At 44.0% G+C, this 16,919-nt stretch overlaps 1 protein-coding gene across 1 annotated transcript in view; it reads right to left on the reverse strand.

The window, feature by feature from the left end:
• CFAP57 (cilia and flagella associated protein 57) overlaps positions 1-16,919 on the reverse strand; it is a 66,912-nt gene that overhangs the window by 32,960 nt on the left and 17,033 nt on the right. Inside the window, exons 6-11 of the mRNA XM_043878335.1 lie at positions 16,663-16,802; positions 15,707-15,872; positions 14,880-14,993; positions 8,357-8,569; positions 6,863-7,036; positions 2,666-2,827 (exon numbers count right to left, since the gene is read on the reverse strand). Coding sequence (XP_043734270.1) covers positions 2,666-2,827; positions 6,863-7,036; positions 8,357-8,569; positions 14,880-14,993; positions 15,707-15,872; positions 16,663-16,802 — 969 coding nt within the window. The remainder of the gene's footprint in view (positions 1-2,665; positions 2,828-6,862; positions 7,037-8,356; positions 8,570-14,879; positions 14,994-15,706; positions 15,873-16,662; positions 16,803-16,919) is intronic.

Below are 16,919 nucleotides of genomic sequence, written 5' to 3' on the forward strand. Positions count from 1 at the left end.
ACACCAGTCTGCCTGGGTCAGGGTCCCTTCCTTGTGCTCCCGCAGCACCGTTTCCTTCATAACACTCGCTACACACTTGATTCCCTTTAAGAATTTTACCTAGGGAATCCCCTGGCTGTCTAGTGATTAGGACTCCAGGCTTTCACTGCCAAGGGTGTGGGTGCAATTGCTGGCTGGAGAACTAAGTTCCTGCAAGCTATGTGGCAGGGACAAAATAAAAAAATGAATAAAATTTTACCCACACCGTCTCCCATGATATAAGCTCCAGGACTGTCTATGTCTTTCATTTCTGTAATCCCAGATCTAGCAAAGTGTCTGGTACATGGCAGATCCCTTTGCAGGTACTAGTTGGATGCATGAATAAGTGAATGACCAAGTGGTTGGGTGAATCACATAGTTTATATATAGAGTGTCATAAAGAGTATAAAGAAAAAGAGAGAGTTGGGAATTCTGGGCAATGTGACTTTTAAGGCCAGGTGAAGGAAGGGCCAGGAAGGTTGCTGGGGAGGAACAGTCAGTGGCTTACAGGCAATGATAAGAGTGTGGGTGCATGGAGCCCGAGAAACAGGGGAATTTCAAGAGGTAAGGGGAACACACTAGTCACTGCCAGTTGGCAGCAGTGCTGTCAGGCCTGGCTGGGGGCAGGCTCAGGAGGCAGCCCAGACACCTCCGGCTTTGGTGCAGCCTGCTGTGTCCTGTTGGGTGTCCGCCTCTCCGCTCTGGGAAGAAGAGAAAGGGGAGGAGGAGGAGGAGGAGACACACGTGTCTGCCTGCAGGAGGTTGGACCCCAGCTGCCCCAGGGTCTCCCTCAGCCTTTCCTCCCACTTCCCTTTCCTGCAGAAAGTTCCAGGGCGCTCTCGGAGTGATCTCCTGGAATCGCCAGGGGACTATCATCCTACTCTGGGGCCCTTTTGGCATTGCAGTCCTGCTGCTTTCACTTGTCTCTGTCTCTCGCGTGACTGTGAGTTTCCTGATCACAGGGCCCAGCCTGTCTTTCCACACATGCATCCCCAGTGGCCAGCAAATAGCAGGTACTCAATGAATGCACATTAAACTCTGGAAGAACGGCAGTAAGTGCACAGCTGTGCATGCTCTGTACGCCCTGAGAAAATACCACCCAGTGGGCTTCTTCCTCGGGGAGCACAGGGCTCAAGAGTGCTCCAAACACATGTAATGGGCTGTTGGTTGCATCAGCAGGAGGGAAGGTACTCTGAGGTCATGATCATGGAAGTGGGCTGTCGATGAAGTCTGGATTGGTGCTCTGGGCCTACTCCTAACTAACAGCTCAGTGACTATGGACATGCCACTCAACCTCTCCAAAAGTATTTCCTGGAACATGGGGGAAAGCAATAGTATCTTCTCCAGTTGTGAGATTTAAATGAGAAAATACTTATAAAGTAATTAGCACAGTGTTTGATTTGTGGCAAATCTAAAAGAAAAGGTTTGTTGTTGTTGAGTCGTTAAGTCGTGTCCAACTCTTTTGCAAATTCCACGGATTGTAGCCCACCAGGCTCCTCTGTCCACTCAATTTCTCAAAGGCAAGAATATTGGAGTGGATGCCATTTCCTCCTCCACGGGATCTTCCTGACCCAGGGATCAAACCTGTGTCTCCTGTATTGGTAATTAGCACAGTGTTTGGTTTGCGGCAAACCTAAATAAAAGGTTTGTTGTTGTTTAGTCACTCAGTTGTATCCAACTCTTTTGTGACCCCAAGGACTGTAGCCTACCAGGCTCCTCTCTCCATGGGATTCTCCCAGCAAGAATACTGGAGTAGGTTGCCATTTCCTCCTCCAGGGGCTCTTCCTGATCCAGGGATCAAACCTGTGATTCCTGCATTGGTAGGCGGCTTCTTTACCACTGAGCCACCAGGGAAGCCCCCCCAAAAGATTGGTTACTGGATATTATTACTTTTATTGTTTTATTATTGAAAGCAGTGATTTCAAGACTGTTTTATAAATATCTTTTTTTTTTTAAAAAGAAGGTTCCAGATACCAGCTGTTATTTAAGTTTCACAGATACAACTAGAATATTTAATGTGCCACATTAATATTGTAAGTGTTTATTGACTGTCTGTCTCCCCATGCCTAGCATGTGCTGGAAACTGTTGGTCATTAAAGCGAATTATGTCACAGTCCCTGCTTTCAAGGAGAAGGCAATGGCACCCCACTCCAGTACTCTTGCATGGAAACTCCCATGGATGGAGGAGCCTGGTGGGCTGCAGTCCACGGGGTCACTAAGAGTTGGACATGACCGAGCGACTTCACTTTCACTTTTCACTTTCGTGCATTGGAGAAGGCAATGGCAACCCACTCCAGTGTTCTTGCCTGGAGAATCCCAGGGACGGGGGAGCCTGGTGGGCTGCCGTCTATGGGGTCGCACAGAGTCGGACATGACTGAAGTGACTTAGCAGCAGCAGCACCTGCTTTCAGAGTAGGAGAGGAGAGCTAGGTCACCGCCTGAGAGGACAGCTCAGCGTGAGTCAGAGTGGCCACATGGCAGAAGCACAGGCGGGGTGGGAAAGGACACAGGACGCAGGGGTGGTGGTGGGGGTCTGCACTGGGCACAGGTGAAGCCAGGCCGAGAGGGGCTCTATGCCAGTCCCAGGACACTGGACACAGCCCGACAGGCAATTTCCCTGTTGCTCTTCGTCAGATCCAATTCTTACCTTCTCTTCCATGTCTGTCTTGGTGACCAGCACCTCTTCAGCAAAGCCCACCTCCCTCTCTCGCTTGATTCCCCGACCATCCTTATCAAAGACCTTCCAAGTGAACAGGCAGCCATCCTCGGCAACGCTCAGCAGGAACTGGTCGTCAAAGGTGAGCGACATCTGAGGAGAAGGAGCATGGTGAGGAGGCTTGTTCTCAGGCCGTGGAGACCAGGACTGAGTCAGTGGTTGTGCAAGATCCCCACCCCTCGCAAGCCCAGGCACAGCCTCCCAGGGAGGAAGATTTGATCTTAGAAGAGTGAGACAGGAACCCTCACGGGCTTCTGGGAATGAATGAAAAGATAAGGCTATGTATATGTTCTCTGTGGATTTGGAATCTTTAGAGTCAATTATTAGGTACACTAAAGAATCAACAAGTGGTGCTGGGAAAACTGGTCAACCACTTGCAAAAGAATGAAACTAGAACACTTTCTAACACCATACACAAAAATAAACTCAAAATGGATTAAAGATCTAAATGTAAGACCAGAAACTATAAAACTCCTAGAGGAGAACATAGGCAAAACACTCTCCGACATAAATCACAGCAAGATCCTCTATGACCCACCTCCCAGAATATTGGAAATAAAAGCAAAACTAAACAAATGGGATCTAATGAAACTTAAAAGCTTTTGCACTACAAAAGAAACTATAAGTAAGGTGAAAAGACAGCCCTCAGATTGGGAGAAAATAATAGCAAATGAAGAAACAGACAAAGGATTAATCTCAAAAATATACAAGCAACTCCTGCAGCTCAATTCCAGAAAAATAAATGACCCAATCAAAAAATGGGCCAGAGAACTAAACAGACATTTCTCCAAAGAAGACATACAGATGGCTAACAAACACATGAAAAGGTGCTCAACATCACTCATTATTAGAGAAATGCAAATCAAAACCACAATGAGGTACCATTACACACCAGTCAGGATGGCTGCTATCCAAAAGTCTACAAGCAATAAATGCTGGAGAGGGTGTGGAGAAAAGGGAACCCTCTTACACTGTTGGTGGGAATGCAAACTAGTACAGCCACTATGGAAAACAGTGTGGAGATTCCTTAAAAAACTGGAAATAGAACTGCCATATGATCCAGCAATACCACTTCTGGGCATACACACTGAGGAAACCAGATCTGAAAGAGACACATGCACCCCAATGTTCATCGCAGCACTGTTTATAATAGCCAGGACATGGAAGCAACCTAGATGCCCATCAGCAGATGAATGGATAAGGAAGCTGTGGTACATATACACCATGGAATTTTACTCAGCCGTCAAAAAGAATTCATTTGAACCAGTCCTAATGAGATGGATGAAACTGGAGCCCCTTATACAGAGTGAAGTAAGCCAGAAAGATAAAGAACATTACAGCATACTAACACATATATATGGAATTTAGAAAGATGGTAACGATAACCCTATATGCAAAACAGAAAAAGAGACACAGAAATACAGAACAGACTTTTGAACTCTGTGGGAGAAGGTGAGGGTGGGATGTTTCAAAAGAACAGCATGTATACTATCTATGGTGAAACAGATCACCAGCCCAGGTGGGATGCATGAGACAAGTGCTCCGGCCTGGTGCACTGGGAAGACCCAGAGGAATCGGGTGGAGAGGGAGATGGGAGGGGGGATCGGGATGGGGAATAAGTGTAAATCTATGGCTGATTCATATCAATGTATGACAAAACCCACTGGAAAAAAAAAATAAATTAAAAAAAAAAAAAAAAAGAATCAATAGTTAAAAAAACCCAATAATCCAATTGGGAAGTGGGCAAAAGATACAGAGACATCTCATTGGAGAAGTAATACAGATGGCAAATAAGCACATGAAAAGATATTCAATATTATTAGTCATTAAGGAAATGCAAATGAGGACTATAATGAGATGTCACTATATACCTATTAGAACAGCTAAAATAAAAAAAAATACTGCTAATACTAAATGCTGGTAATGGTGCAGAGAAACTGGATCTTTTGTGTATTGCTGAAAGGAAAAGAAAACTGCTTGGCAGTTTCTTGAAAAACTGAATAAACATACTTGCAATATATGATTCAACAACAGTATTCCTGGGCATTTACCCCAGAGAAATGAACTTATGTCAACATAAAAGCCAGTACGGAATTGTTCATAGCAGTTTTATTTGTAGCAGCCCAAAACCTATGGGGGAAAAATCAAATATCTTACAAGGGGTAGACAGTTAAACAAATCGTGGCATGCCCTTACGATGGAATTCTACTCAGAGAAAACAGAATAAAGTATTGATATATGAAATAACTGACATGGAGACCAAAGGTATGCTGAGTGAGAAAAAGCTCCTCTCAGATGGTCATGTACTGTTTGATTGTGGGTTAGTCGCTTAGTCGTGCCTGACTCTCTGTGACCCCATGGACTGTAGCCTGCCAGGCTCCTCTGTCCATGGAATTCTCCAGGCAAGAGTACTGGAGTGGGTTGCCATTTCCTTCTCCAGGTACTGTACGATTATTTTCCATTTCTATAACTTTGACATCTTGATAATTTCATACATATGCTGTACGGTTATTTACATAAAATTATCAAGATGTCAAAGTTACAGAAATGGAAAATGACTTAGTGGTTGCCAAGGACTAGACATGGTGGTGGGACTATGAGGGGTCAGGAGGGAGCTCTTTGTGGTGCTGGCATAGTTCTGTGTCTTGTGTGCAGTGGTGGTTACACACATATAGATGTGTGAATGAGAAAATGTGTGCATGAGACGTGTGCATGAGAAAAAATGACTTAGGACCCCACCTTGTCAGCCTTCTGGTTTGACACTGTACATCAGACGCAACTACTGGGGGAAACCGAGTGAAGAGCACACAGGACCTTGATGCTATCTTTTAGATTTCTTGTGAATCTATACTTACTTCAAAATAAAAACTGAAAACTGAAGTATCAACTATGGAAACTCTCTTCTCACAATCACCAAAATGCATCAAGAACTTTAAAAATGGCCACTCTCTTTCCCTCAGGATTCACTCTCTGTCTAGACATTTAGTCTTAGGAAACAATCAGAGATATGCTCATAGGAATCTACAGGCTAGGATATCCATGAGCTCATGGGATAATTTAAACGCCCAGTTGTAAGAGATGAGATAAATAAGTTATGATCCATCATTAACAGGATATTTGAATAGCTGTTAAAATCATGCTTTTGAGGAATATTTAATTGTACAAAAAATGCCTACAATAGCACAAATTTTAAAAAAGCAGCCAACAAAAGAGTACATACAGTATGATCTTAATTTATTTAAAGCATATGCACAAAAATGTAGAAGAAAATGCATCACTATATTAATGATGATATTAGGATTTTTATTCCTAAAATAAACATGTCTTGCTTTTATAATCAGAAAAGTAAACATCCACAAAATTCAGTGGTTCTAAAGCAAAGTGGAGAGATATGTGATAGTAATTTACTTTGGACCCAAGATTCAGGTTCAGTACAGGAATGTTCTGGTTTATAATGAAAAAATCCTTTCCTAATAAGGATGTGTCTGCAGGCAAGTCAATTTAAAGTTTGGGACTTAATGAAAAACCTCAGGGGCTGGTATTGTTCAATTGGAGTTAAGAGAGGGAGGAGGGAGAGAGAACACATTTCCCAGTGCCTGTTCTTCAGGATCCCATTGTAAACATGGATACTGCTTTTTTTTACAAGGGGGGATGGAAGGACAATATACAAATGTGTGCTCATGTTATCGCCCTTGGGGAGGGATGGGGGTTCATCTTCCAGGCTATGTCTCCTTTTAGTCCAGAGCAACTCTGTGGAGAAGGACAGCTGTGAGCCATTAGCAGCTGGGACATGAGGGTGCTGGCCTGTAGAGGACAGCTGAGTGGGGCCCTCCAGCATCTCTCAAATGGCCCATATTATTATGCAAAATAATATGATGAACAACCTTGAACATAAATCTTCAGGGGCACCTCTGACCACTTCCTAGGACAAATTCCTGGGAGTAGTTCAAACAAAGAGTATTAAGAGCCAGTAAGTGTTTACTGAACACTTGGCTGGATTAATAAATAAGGGGAGAGAAAAGATGCTGGGAGGGAGAAGGGATGAAGCAGGTACGCAGAGGGCAGGACCAGATGGATCTCTTGAGAGCTGAATTTGGGACTGAACCCCAGGGAAATGGTCCCCCTCACCTTGGTCACAGGACCTGCGTGGGCCTGGTACTCATTGAATTCTTTCTGCAGAGGGAGCGGGTACTTCATTGCACGGATGGTTCCCACCGAGGTGCCCACAAACATCATGCGCCCGGAGTGGGAGATGACAATGGCCGTGTAGATGACGTCAAATGCTGACATCTCTCGAATTACCTGAAACGCAGCCAGCTCTGTTCAGGGCGAGGGACTGAACTGTGTCCCCAGCGTCCCCATGTCACTCTCCTCCTTGCTTTTAATAGCAACATTAGGGCAACTTCTGGATTTAAAAATGTGTGTTTTCCATCCCTTTTAGCATCTGGCATAGTGTCTAGCACATAAAACGGCACAAACTAAATATTTCTTGGCTGCTTGACTGGTGAGTAAACAGATCTAGGAGTTAGGAATAACACTAAGGAAACTTTCGTAAGATACCCAGAAGCGTTCTACTGCTTTTACAGGTTGTAACTCATTTAACCCTCACAAAAACCCCTTAAGGTAGTTACTGTCATCCCTATTTTAAAGATGATGAAACACAGTCACAGAGACACAGAGATGCTAGGTAAGTTACCTCAACTCACCCACCTACACTCAGGCTCCCGAGAGTATGCTCTCGACTGCTACTCTATCGTGTATCTCAAACTAATAATGGGATGTGGATCATAAATTTACTCAGCAAATAGTTATTAATGTCCATTGTAGGAACAAAACTACACTCTCAGGGAATTAGTTCATTCCTTCACTCTTTAATTCACTCATCCACCCACCACCTATCCATCCATCCACCCTACTGTCCATCAACCCACCCAGCCACCTAGCCACCAATTATTTACCGAGGGTTTTCTGTGGGCCATGCATTGTGCTACCTAGTAGGGATACCAAGAGATGTGAACCATGGCCCTCCCTTTAAGAAGCTTTGTTCTGGTGCAGCACCGTGGAAACCACCACACTGGGGGCTACCTGGGGGCATACTGGAGAGATACCCTCCTCTTGGTTGGGCCCGTGGAGGAGGACACTGCTCTTTTTCCAGGAAGTGTTCTTGCCAAGCTCTTCTTTCCTCCCTTAACTATTCGGGAGCCAATGTGCATAATTTTAAAATTTCAGACTTTGGGGATTTCCAAACAATTATGGAGGCAAGCTTAGGTGATAGCAGTAACTACAGTTCTGTTTTTAGCCCACGGAAGTAGGTGCAAATCAAGGGTTAGAGCGCAGTTTAGAGATGCTGCTGACCGCCTTCCCTGGAGGGTAAGAGAGAAGTTACAGTCAGCAAGCGAAGGAGGAATGGAAAAGGGCCCTGCAACTTAAATGAGTCAGGTGGGCACTGGGAAGGACATTCCAGAGGTAACAATTACTGAGCTGATCGTCTAGGAACGAGAAGGCAGGTATTCTTCCAAGAAGGGGCCCTGTTCTTGGAGAACCCCTTTCTGCTGTAAACACAGGAAGCTGTCTTCTGCAGATCAAGGCAGCAGCCCAGAGGAGGGACAGGGGCAGACTCACTGAGGAATCTGCAATCTCCTTGAGAGTCTGGTCTGACCCAACAGCAAAGATGATTTTGCCGTCAGGAGAGATGGTGACGCAGTTGTAGCTGCAGGACTTGAGCACGCATTCTGTCTCTCTCTTTCCTGTGGACAGACTCCATTCGTACACAGCACCATCTGTGCCACAAGAAATCAACTTGCTGTCATCTGTATTCCACGCAACTGAACGAATCTACAGGGGAGGAAGACGTGCCCAGTTAGGAGTGCGCATGTACACTCACTCTCTCTCTCTCTCTCTCTCTCTCACACACACACACACACACACCCCTCTCAAGAAGAGGAGGACAACCCCTTATGTGATTCACTACGCTGAGGCAGAGTGGCCTTTCCTGGTACATACCTTTCAGTAAACACAAATCATAGCTTCGTAGGAAAGTTAGCATTCTATTTCCTCAGATGTTTGCAAAATACTGAAGATAAAACATTCTCATTTCTGTTTCACTTTATGAATATAAAGACTGAATCATAATAATTCCTATAATGCTGCAATCAATCATTGCTATGTTTTACAAAAGTTTTTTATTTTGAAATAATTATATATATATATAAATATATATATATTCAAAGGGAGTTGCAAAAATTGCATAGAGAGGCTACTTCCAAATGGCAGAGTAAGAACCTCAGCTGGCCTGTCCCTTACATAATAGGTAACTGTTAAAAATCATAAAAACAGTTATTTAGGGACCTCCCTGGTGGTCCTAAGAATCCACGCTTTCACTGCAGGGGGTGCAGGTTTGATCCTTGGCTGGGGAACTAAGATCCTGCACGCCTCGTGGTGTGGCCAAAAAGTTTATAAAAACAGTTATTTAAAGTCTCTGGCAATTGTCTTAAGGGCACATAGGAAATGCAGAAACATTCACTCAAGAAAATCTACTCAATCTCGGGAGGGACTGCGGTACATAGGCGCTGATCCGCTCCTTTACCCTCCTCTTCCTCAAACACTTTATTCCGGTGTACTCTGGGCAGCTGTAGCCAAAAGGTGGGGCTCCCTCTCCCCTCTAGATCTTAGTCATTGGACATGGTTTCATCTTGGGAAACCTGCTAGCATTTCTTATCCCCAGCCAGAAGCTCTATTCCAGGCACGTGTGGCCAAGAGGACCTCATCTCCCTTCCCCAGCCGGTCCCCACCTGCTGGTGGAAGTTCTACTCCAAGTGCGGAAACATGAGAATACTGGTACCCCAGGTGCCCCTGCCCCAGTTAACTCAGTGAGTGGGGGTTCTACACCATGAGGGGACAGCTGAAGCAATGAGGGATCCCACCCCCTTTCCAGCTGCCAGCGCCACGCACAGAGTAGGGAGGTCACTCTTGGGAAAGAAAGTTGCTACCCCTCACCCCTGTTCTGGTGTGGTAGAGCAGAACTTCTTCCCAGGGGGGACATTGGTCGTAAGACAATGAGCTCCACAGCTCTGCTGGCGGAGACTGACTCATTTGGAAGAGAGCATGGAGAATTCCATCCTACGGGCATCATCTAAATTGGTGGAAATCTAGGTGGAGGGCAATTAAGAGAAGGCTGGAAACTCCCTGACAGAAGCAAAATGGCAGAGCAGTAACAGAATTATGGCAGGAAGAACAAGGGAAGGAGATGGTCGAGAGAGCCCTTCTGGGATGAGCGACAACCGTGGGGATCAGGAAGGCTGACGTATGTGCTCTGCTGCACGCACTCAGGAGCAATCAGAGCAGGATATGGGGACACTTGAAAGCATCTCCTATGCTGCACAAAACCCCACTGACACAGGGTGGAAGCCTCACCGGCACGAAGGGTTTAAACACAATCTCTGACCAACACTAACTGAATAATAAGCTTCTGACCCAGTGGCATTTCCCAGGAAGTCAGGCTTAGAAATCACATCATGCTTATGCCTGGCAGCCTGGAAGGTGGTGTGCATGGCTGAGGCTGCACCCTCTCAGGTACAGTCAGAGAGGGAACCTCGAAACTACTAGTTTCTGGCTAAACATGGAGCAAAAGCATAAACTCCATGAACCGTGACAGGAAAATCATAGTTTTCTGTTTTCTAAACAAAAATCCAACAGTAAAGGGTGAAAATATAACTGGGGAAGGGGCCTTAAGCATAATCTATGACTAATTAAGTGGCTTAGGTCAGCCCAGGGACAAGCCCTAGGTAACCTAGGCTAAAAGATCAAGAAAGAAAAACATCTGGGCAGCAACATCCGAGGCTGCCCACTGCAGGAGAAGAAAAGACTTCTCAGAATTCGTTTACCAAGTCACTGAACAAAACCGCCAAATAAAAACAACATTCTAACCTTTTCCCTTTTCCATATTTGTAACTCCCTTCTCCAACAGAGTGACTGGCTCCCATGATCTCCAATACGTTAACATCTCCAACACGTTTGCTCAATCTCCTAAGTAGCCAACCTCCTGGCCAACTGGATGCCGTTGTGGGTGTTCCCCACGACTCCAGTCCTACCAGCCACATCCTCAGTCATGGCTCAGCCCGAGCTCTACCTTTTAAATTACATTTTTTGACTGTCACTATTATGTAAAAATGGACTTAAATAGAATCAATTCATTTCCAACAATATTCCCAGATTCACTAATTTTAATAGTTTATCTGCAAATTCTCTAAATTTTTTACAAACTCAGTTATACTGTCCGTGGTAATAGCTTTATTTCTTCCTTTCCAACCTTCATGCCTCTTATTTTGCTATGGTCTGAATGTTCCTCTCATCAGCCCCACTTCAATTCCTATGTTGAAATCCTGACATTCAAAGGTGATGGTATTAGGAAGTGGTGCCTTTGGGAAGTGATTAGGTCTTGAGTGCTCCCCTCAAGAATGGGATGAGTGCTCTTAGGAAAGACCCCTGAGTGCTAGCTCGCTCCTTCCACCATGTGAGGCTACAGGAAGTCTGAAACCAGGAAGAGGGCCCTCTTCTGATCATGCTGGCCCCTTGATCTTGGACTCCCCATCCTCCACACTGTGAGGAAAAATTTCTGCTCTTCATAAGCCATCCAGTCTGGGCTATTTTGTTATGGCAGCCCCATGGACTTAATGTTGGGCTTCCCTGGTGTCTCAGATGGTAAAGAATCTGCCTGCGACGTGGGAGACCTGGGTTCGACCCTTGGGTTGGGAAGATCCTCTGGAGGAGGGCATGGCAACCCACTCCAGTATTCTTCCCTGGAGAATTCTCATGGGCAGATGAGCCTGGCGGGCTACAGTCAATGAGGTCGCAAAGAGTTGGACATGACTGAGCGGTCGACTAAGCACAACACATGGACTAATGTGTATTTCCATTTCGTGCCTTACTGCACTGGACAGAACTCAGCACGAGGCTAACAGAAGGCATCATGTTTTGTTCTCTGTCTTCCACAACTTCATAATCAACTGTGCTGACTGTTGTAGGCTTTTAAAATAAATGTCTTATACAAGATTTTTTTTTATAATAAAGTACATTCCCCATTATTTTAAGTACTTTTTAAATCTGTTATGTTACTGATACACTGTTAATGCTATTGATTATTAGATTTGGATTTATAGAGATAAGCATTTGCTTTTTCACCCTTACTATATTAATGTGGTATACACTAATGATTTCAAAATCTAAAACAATGTTGTATTCCTAGAATGAATCAACATGGCCATGTTGTATTATCCTTTTAACATACTGCTGCATTGGTTTGATGATAATTTATTTAGGACATCTTTATGTTCACACAAAAGAATGGTTTACCATTTTCCTTTCTTGTGATGTCTTTGATAGGTTTTGGTATCACAACTATGCTGGCCTCCTAGAACAATGCTGCAAGTATTTACTTTTTTAAAAAAATTTTCTAGAAGAGTTTTTTTTCTGCCCAAGATTAGTGTCATGCTTCCCTTAAAATTCGATATACTTCTCCAGTGACAGTTTTGTCAGGTTTTAAATTAAAGATTCAATTTTTCTAGGAATTTGTCAGTTCATCTATTTATTCAAATTTATTTACATAAAGTTGTTCATAATACTCTCTTATAATCTTTTAAAATATCTATCGGACCTGTAGTGATAACCCCTTTTCATTACCCCCTTTTCGTTACTCATGTTGGTTACTTACATCTTCTCTCTCTTTTTTCTCTTAAACAATTTTGCTAAAGGTTTGTCCATTTTGGGCTTTCAAAAAACAAAGTTTGGCTTTGATGATCTTCTATTGTGTAAATGTTCTCTGTTCCATCCTGCTCTTATCCTTATGATGTCCTTCAATTCGTTTTCTTTGAATTAATTTGCTGTTCTACTTCTTATCTTTTTCAATGGATGGTTGTATCACTGATTTTCATCTTTGTCATTTTTCCAATACATGTTTAATGTTAAAAATTTCCACATACGCATGGTTTTAGCTGCATGCTCCATCTGTATTTTTTGTTTGTTTTTGTAGTTTCTTTTAATAGTACACCTGTAAACCTAACATATATCCCTGATTAGAGACAAGTGCTATAAATTCTGGTAAAGTGATGGAACAAATGGCTGCTCCCCGGGTTGGTGAGACAGGGCTTCCTATGGGGATGTGCCTGGTTCTAGAAAGAGCATCACTTTCCCCTGCTGTGCCTTCCTCTACGTCTCGGCAATCACACTGCTGGAGTGGAGGAAGCTCAGTAGCTCTCAATACCCTTGTGTGTAACAGCACTTACACTTACGATCTGTAAGTTGCTGAAGTCAATGGTCACTGACTTCTTTATCTGTCTGGAAACTAGTTCCCTGGCTTCTTTGATACCATTCCTTGATTCCAGGTTCTCTCTGAACCTTCATTTGCAGTCTCTCTCTTTACCAGTTCCTTACATGTTGGTCACCTCTCTCCTGACCAAGATCTCAGATTCGGCACGAGCGCTTAGTGATCTAATCTACGCCTCTGACTTCCACTAACTACCACCTAATTCCCTGAATTGGGATTTTTAGCCCAGACTTCTTTCTGAGTTCTACTCTCACATACCACACTCCTGGACACAGCAAACAACATGTCCAAAATGGAGCTTAATAGCTTCCTTCTCTCTGTCCCTACTATGAAAGCCATGGTTTAGTTCCTAGCTCCTCTCTCACCCTCACTTTCTAGCTGACCTCTTTCACTCCAACTTCCCTCCCCTCTAAACCATTTTCAATACTGTCTGGAAAATTATCTATCTAATCCCATTACTTATTTTCTTAAATCCTTCCAGTTATTTCTCATCACCTACAGACTAATGTCCAGTTCCTTGGCATGGCACACACACTCCATGATGCAACAAACTTCTCCAGCTCCTCTTTGTATCACTTCTCAGATGTGCTCAGTGTTCCAGCCTATAAACCACAAACCACCGTCCTGTTCTATACTCCCATCCCCTCACCTGTGATACGTGCTGCTGCCTAAAATGCCTTTCTTTCCCACTGCTTTTTCTATCTAAATTCATCTGCTGACTTCTTACCCTTTCAGTCTTTGGCGTCTCCCTTTTGTTCACGCTCCATATCCACTTTACCTTCAGGTACTACTGGTTTAACTTCCTAAATATCTTTTGAATGCATACATTTCTTCCTATTGGTACCAGCTCCATCCTGCTCCAAAATACTATCATCATGTAGACAACAATCTCCTTACCACTTCTACCCTCATCCCTTTCAATACAATCTTTACTCCGCAGCCAAAGTAATCTTGTAAAGTGCAAATATGGTCATATCATTTCTTGGCCTGAAAGTCTTCAGTGATTTCAAGGAAAAAGGAGGATAAAGTATGTGCTGTGCTTAGTCGCTCAGTGGTGTCTGACTCTTTGTGATCCCACTGATTGTAACCCACCAGGCTCCTTGGTCCATGGGGATTCTCCAGGCAAGAATACTGGAATAGGTTGCCATGCCCTCCTCCAGGGGATCTTCCCAACCCAGGGGTCCTGCATTGCAGGTGATTCTTTACCGACTTAGCCACCAGGGAAGCCCAAGAATACTGGAGGTGCATAGCCTACCCCTTCTCGAGGGGATCTTCCCAACCCAGGAATGGAACTGGGGTCTCCTGCATTGCAGGTGAATTCTTTATGAGCTGAGCTACCAGGGCCTATAAGTTTCCATGAACAAGATTTCAAGAACTCAGGCCCTGCAAACCTCACCAATCTCAGCTCATGCCAAGTTTTATTCCAGATACCTGTGTTTCAGTACCACAGATAGTTCCTCCTCTACCTCTAGCAATCTCCATCTCAGGGTCTTTGGATCCCTATTGGCAATGATTTGACCCATTAGGTCTGTCTGGTTAATTCTGACTCACTCCTTAGGACCATGCCTTTGTGAACATCCCAATCTTCATGATGTCAACTCCTCATCACTTCCTCTTCTAACAACCCGTATTCTTCTTTCATTGAGTTTTCTGCAGTTAGTACTTAAATCTGTATGTGCATTTGTTTTCTTGTCTTTTCCCTCAACTAGACAGGGACCTCCGAGAAGAAAAGAATCACTTCTCTTTTGTTCTCTTATATCCCATTGGCCAGCATGATGTTTGACTCTGTGCCCTTGTTTCCCTGGACACTGCTCACTCACTTACCTTCCCTGTGTGTCCTTTCAGGTTTGAGATATTCTCTAGGCTTGTGGTGGAAAAAATGTGAATCACGTTCCCATTGACTGCAGCAAACAGGTGACCTCCATTGCTAAAGGAACACTGCAAGGAAATACAGGGAGAGAGCAAGAGTGAAAGAAAGAGTGGTTTACCTGGAGGTTGTAGTCGAGAGCTTCTTTTCCCGAAGAGTTCATGCTGACACCGTGTGTAGGACTGGGAATTGGGGAAGGTGTAAATAAATAAACTCAGAATTGGCCTATTTGATGTCACTATTCCTATAGCTCATACTGGCCAAGATGCTGATGCCACCATGTGCATGAGTCATGAAGCTGTTTGGATCAGAGAGTGGAATACTCATTTTGCCTGTGGAAGAAGTCTCAGAGTGGGAAAGTGATGCTTTAAAGCTCTGTCTTGTTTCTGTGAGTCATCTTCGGGATGGGGATGGGGGAAATCAGACAGGCTGCTACTGTCTTTCACCGTTGCTCATTTTCCCTGATCCCTCCCAATTGCCAACCCTGTCCTCCCAACTGTGACTCTGAATATGTGATAACTTTCTTTTCAATGCTTAAAAAAAATTACTCCACAGTCACAGAGAGGACAGATTGCAGGTGGGATCTCACACGGTTTGGTTCAAAGATATGCTCTGGTGGGCAAAAAAGAAAAGGGATAGGACCAATATACTCAGTAACTTTGGCGGAAAGATTTTTAAGCCACTAAAATTCTCTAAGACATTCTTTGGTCTACCTCTTCGGCTGTGTTAGCTCGTGATATTTTAACTCTGACTTTCCAAGATACTTACCTCCAGAAGTTCTTACCTCTTTGCACCCTCTGACGGAGTATTCTTTGAAAGAACGTATATCATCAATAAGTAGATTCATAATGCGTAGTTTGTCAGCAAACCCTACCACAATGTAGTGTCCAGATGGGTGAAGGCTGATTGTATAAGCTTCTTCTTGGTATTCCTTAAATAGTTCCAAAGAACTGTGAAAAAGATACATTACTGAATACAAGTCTAGCCCACTAAGTCCCTTGAGCATTCCATTGTATCTGGTATGTATTTTTATACCAGCATTTGGAATACTTTATTACTTGTAATTATTGGTGCCTCTTTTTCTAGATCTTGGTTACTTGAGGACAGTGTTCATCAATGAGTATGGCATGTGGAGGGACTGATCAAGGGGTGTTTAGGGATGTTGAAGACACAACTCCATCCAGATCTCCAACTCAGAAGTATTGCACAATTCTTTCCCTAGCAGCCCCAGCAGCTATATGTAAAAGCAAAGAAGTTATATTCTGGGGCCAAGCTAGGCTGGAGATTCTCAGGGAAGCTGGGCCCGGAGGATAAAATCATTGGAAGGTGAGGGTTGTTGGGGCAGTGATTAGCATTGAAAGGAGGAAACAGTGATCTGGAGAGCTCCATGAAACAAAGAACTGATCCAGTGAGGGTGGTGGGTAGGGTGGGGAAGGCGAGAGGACAGGAAAGGTCTAAGGACACAGGAGGATAAGGAGGTGAGATATTGGTTTATGTCCCCAGGGCCAAGCATAGTATATGGCACAGAGTAAACACTTAATAAAGTACAAAGTGATTTTCTAGCTCATGCAAGAGTGAAAAGAGAAAAAGGAAGTCTGACGGACTTGATTTTTTTATAGAAGGTTTCCAGCTGAAAGCTTCTAAGTAATTAAAATGGAAAACTCTCTAAAATAATTTGCATGGGAAAATTTAACAGCCGAAATCCTGCATACCCCAGTAGCAAAGCCTTTCATTTCTTACTTTGATTCATAATTCCAGATGCGGACGGACCGATCTACAGAGCAGGTGGCAATGAGGGGTTTGCGGATGCAAGTATCTAGACCAGTGATGGATGCCGAGTGTAACGGGTACATCAGATACTCAAAGTGGGCAGGCTCCCCCTGGAGAAATCACACAGAATCAGACTGAGCAGAGGAAGCAAGAGACTGGCCAGGCACTGCAGCTCTCATTACTGCTTATGGATGTTAATTGGCCCAGATGCACAGAAATCAGGCTGT

Source organism: Cervus elaphus, chromosome 20 (assembly GCF_910594005.1).
Source record: "Cervus elaphus chromosome 20, mCerEla1.1, whole genome shotgun sequence".
Lineage (NCBI taxonomy): Eukaryota > Metazoa > Chordata > Mammalia > Artiodactyla > Cervidae > Cervus > Cervus elaphus.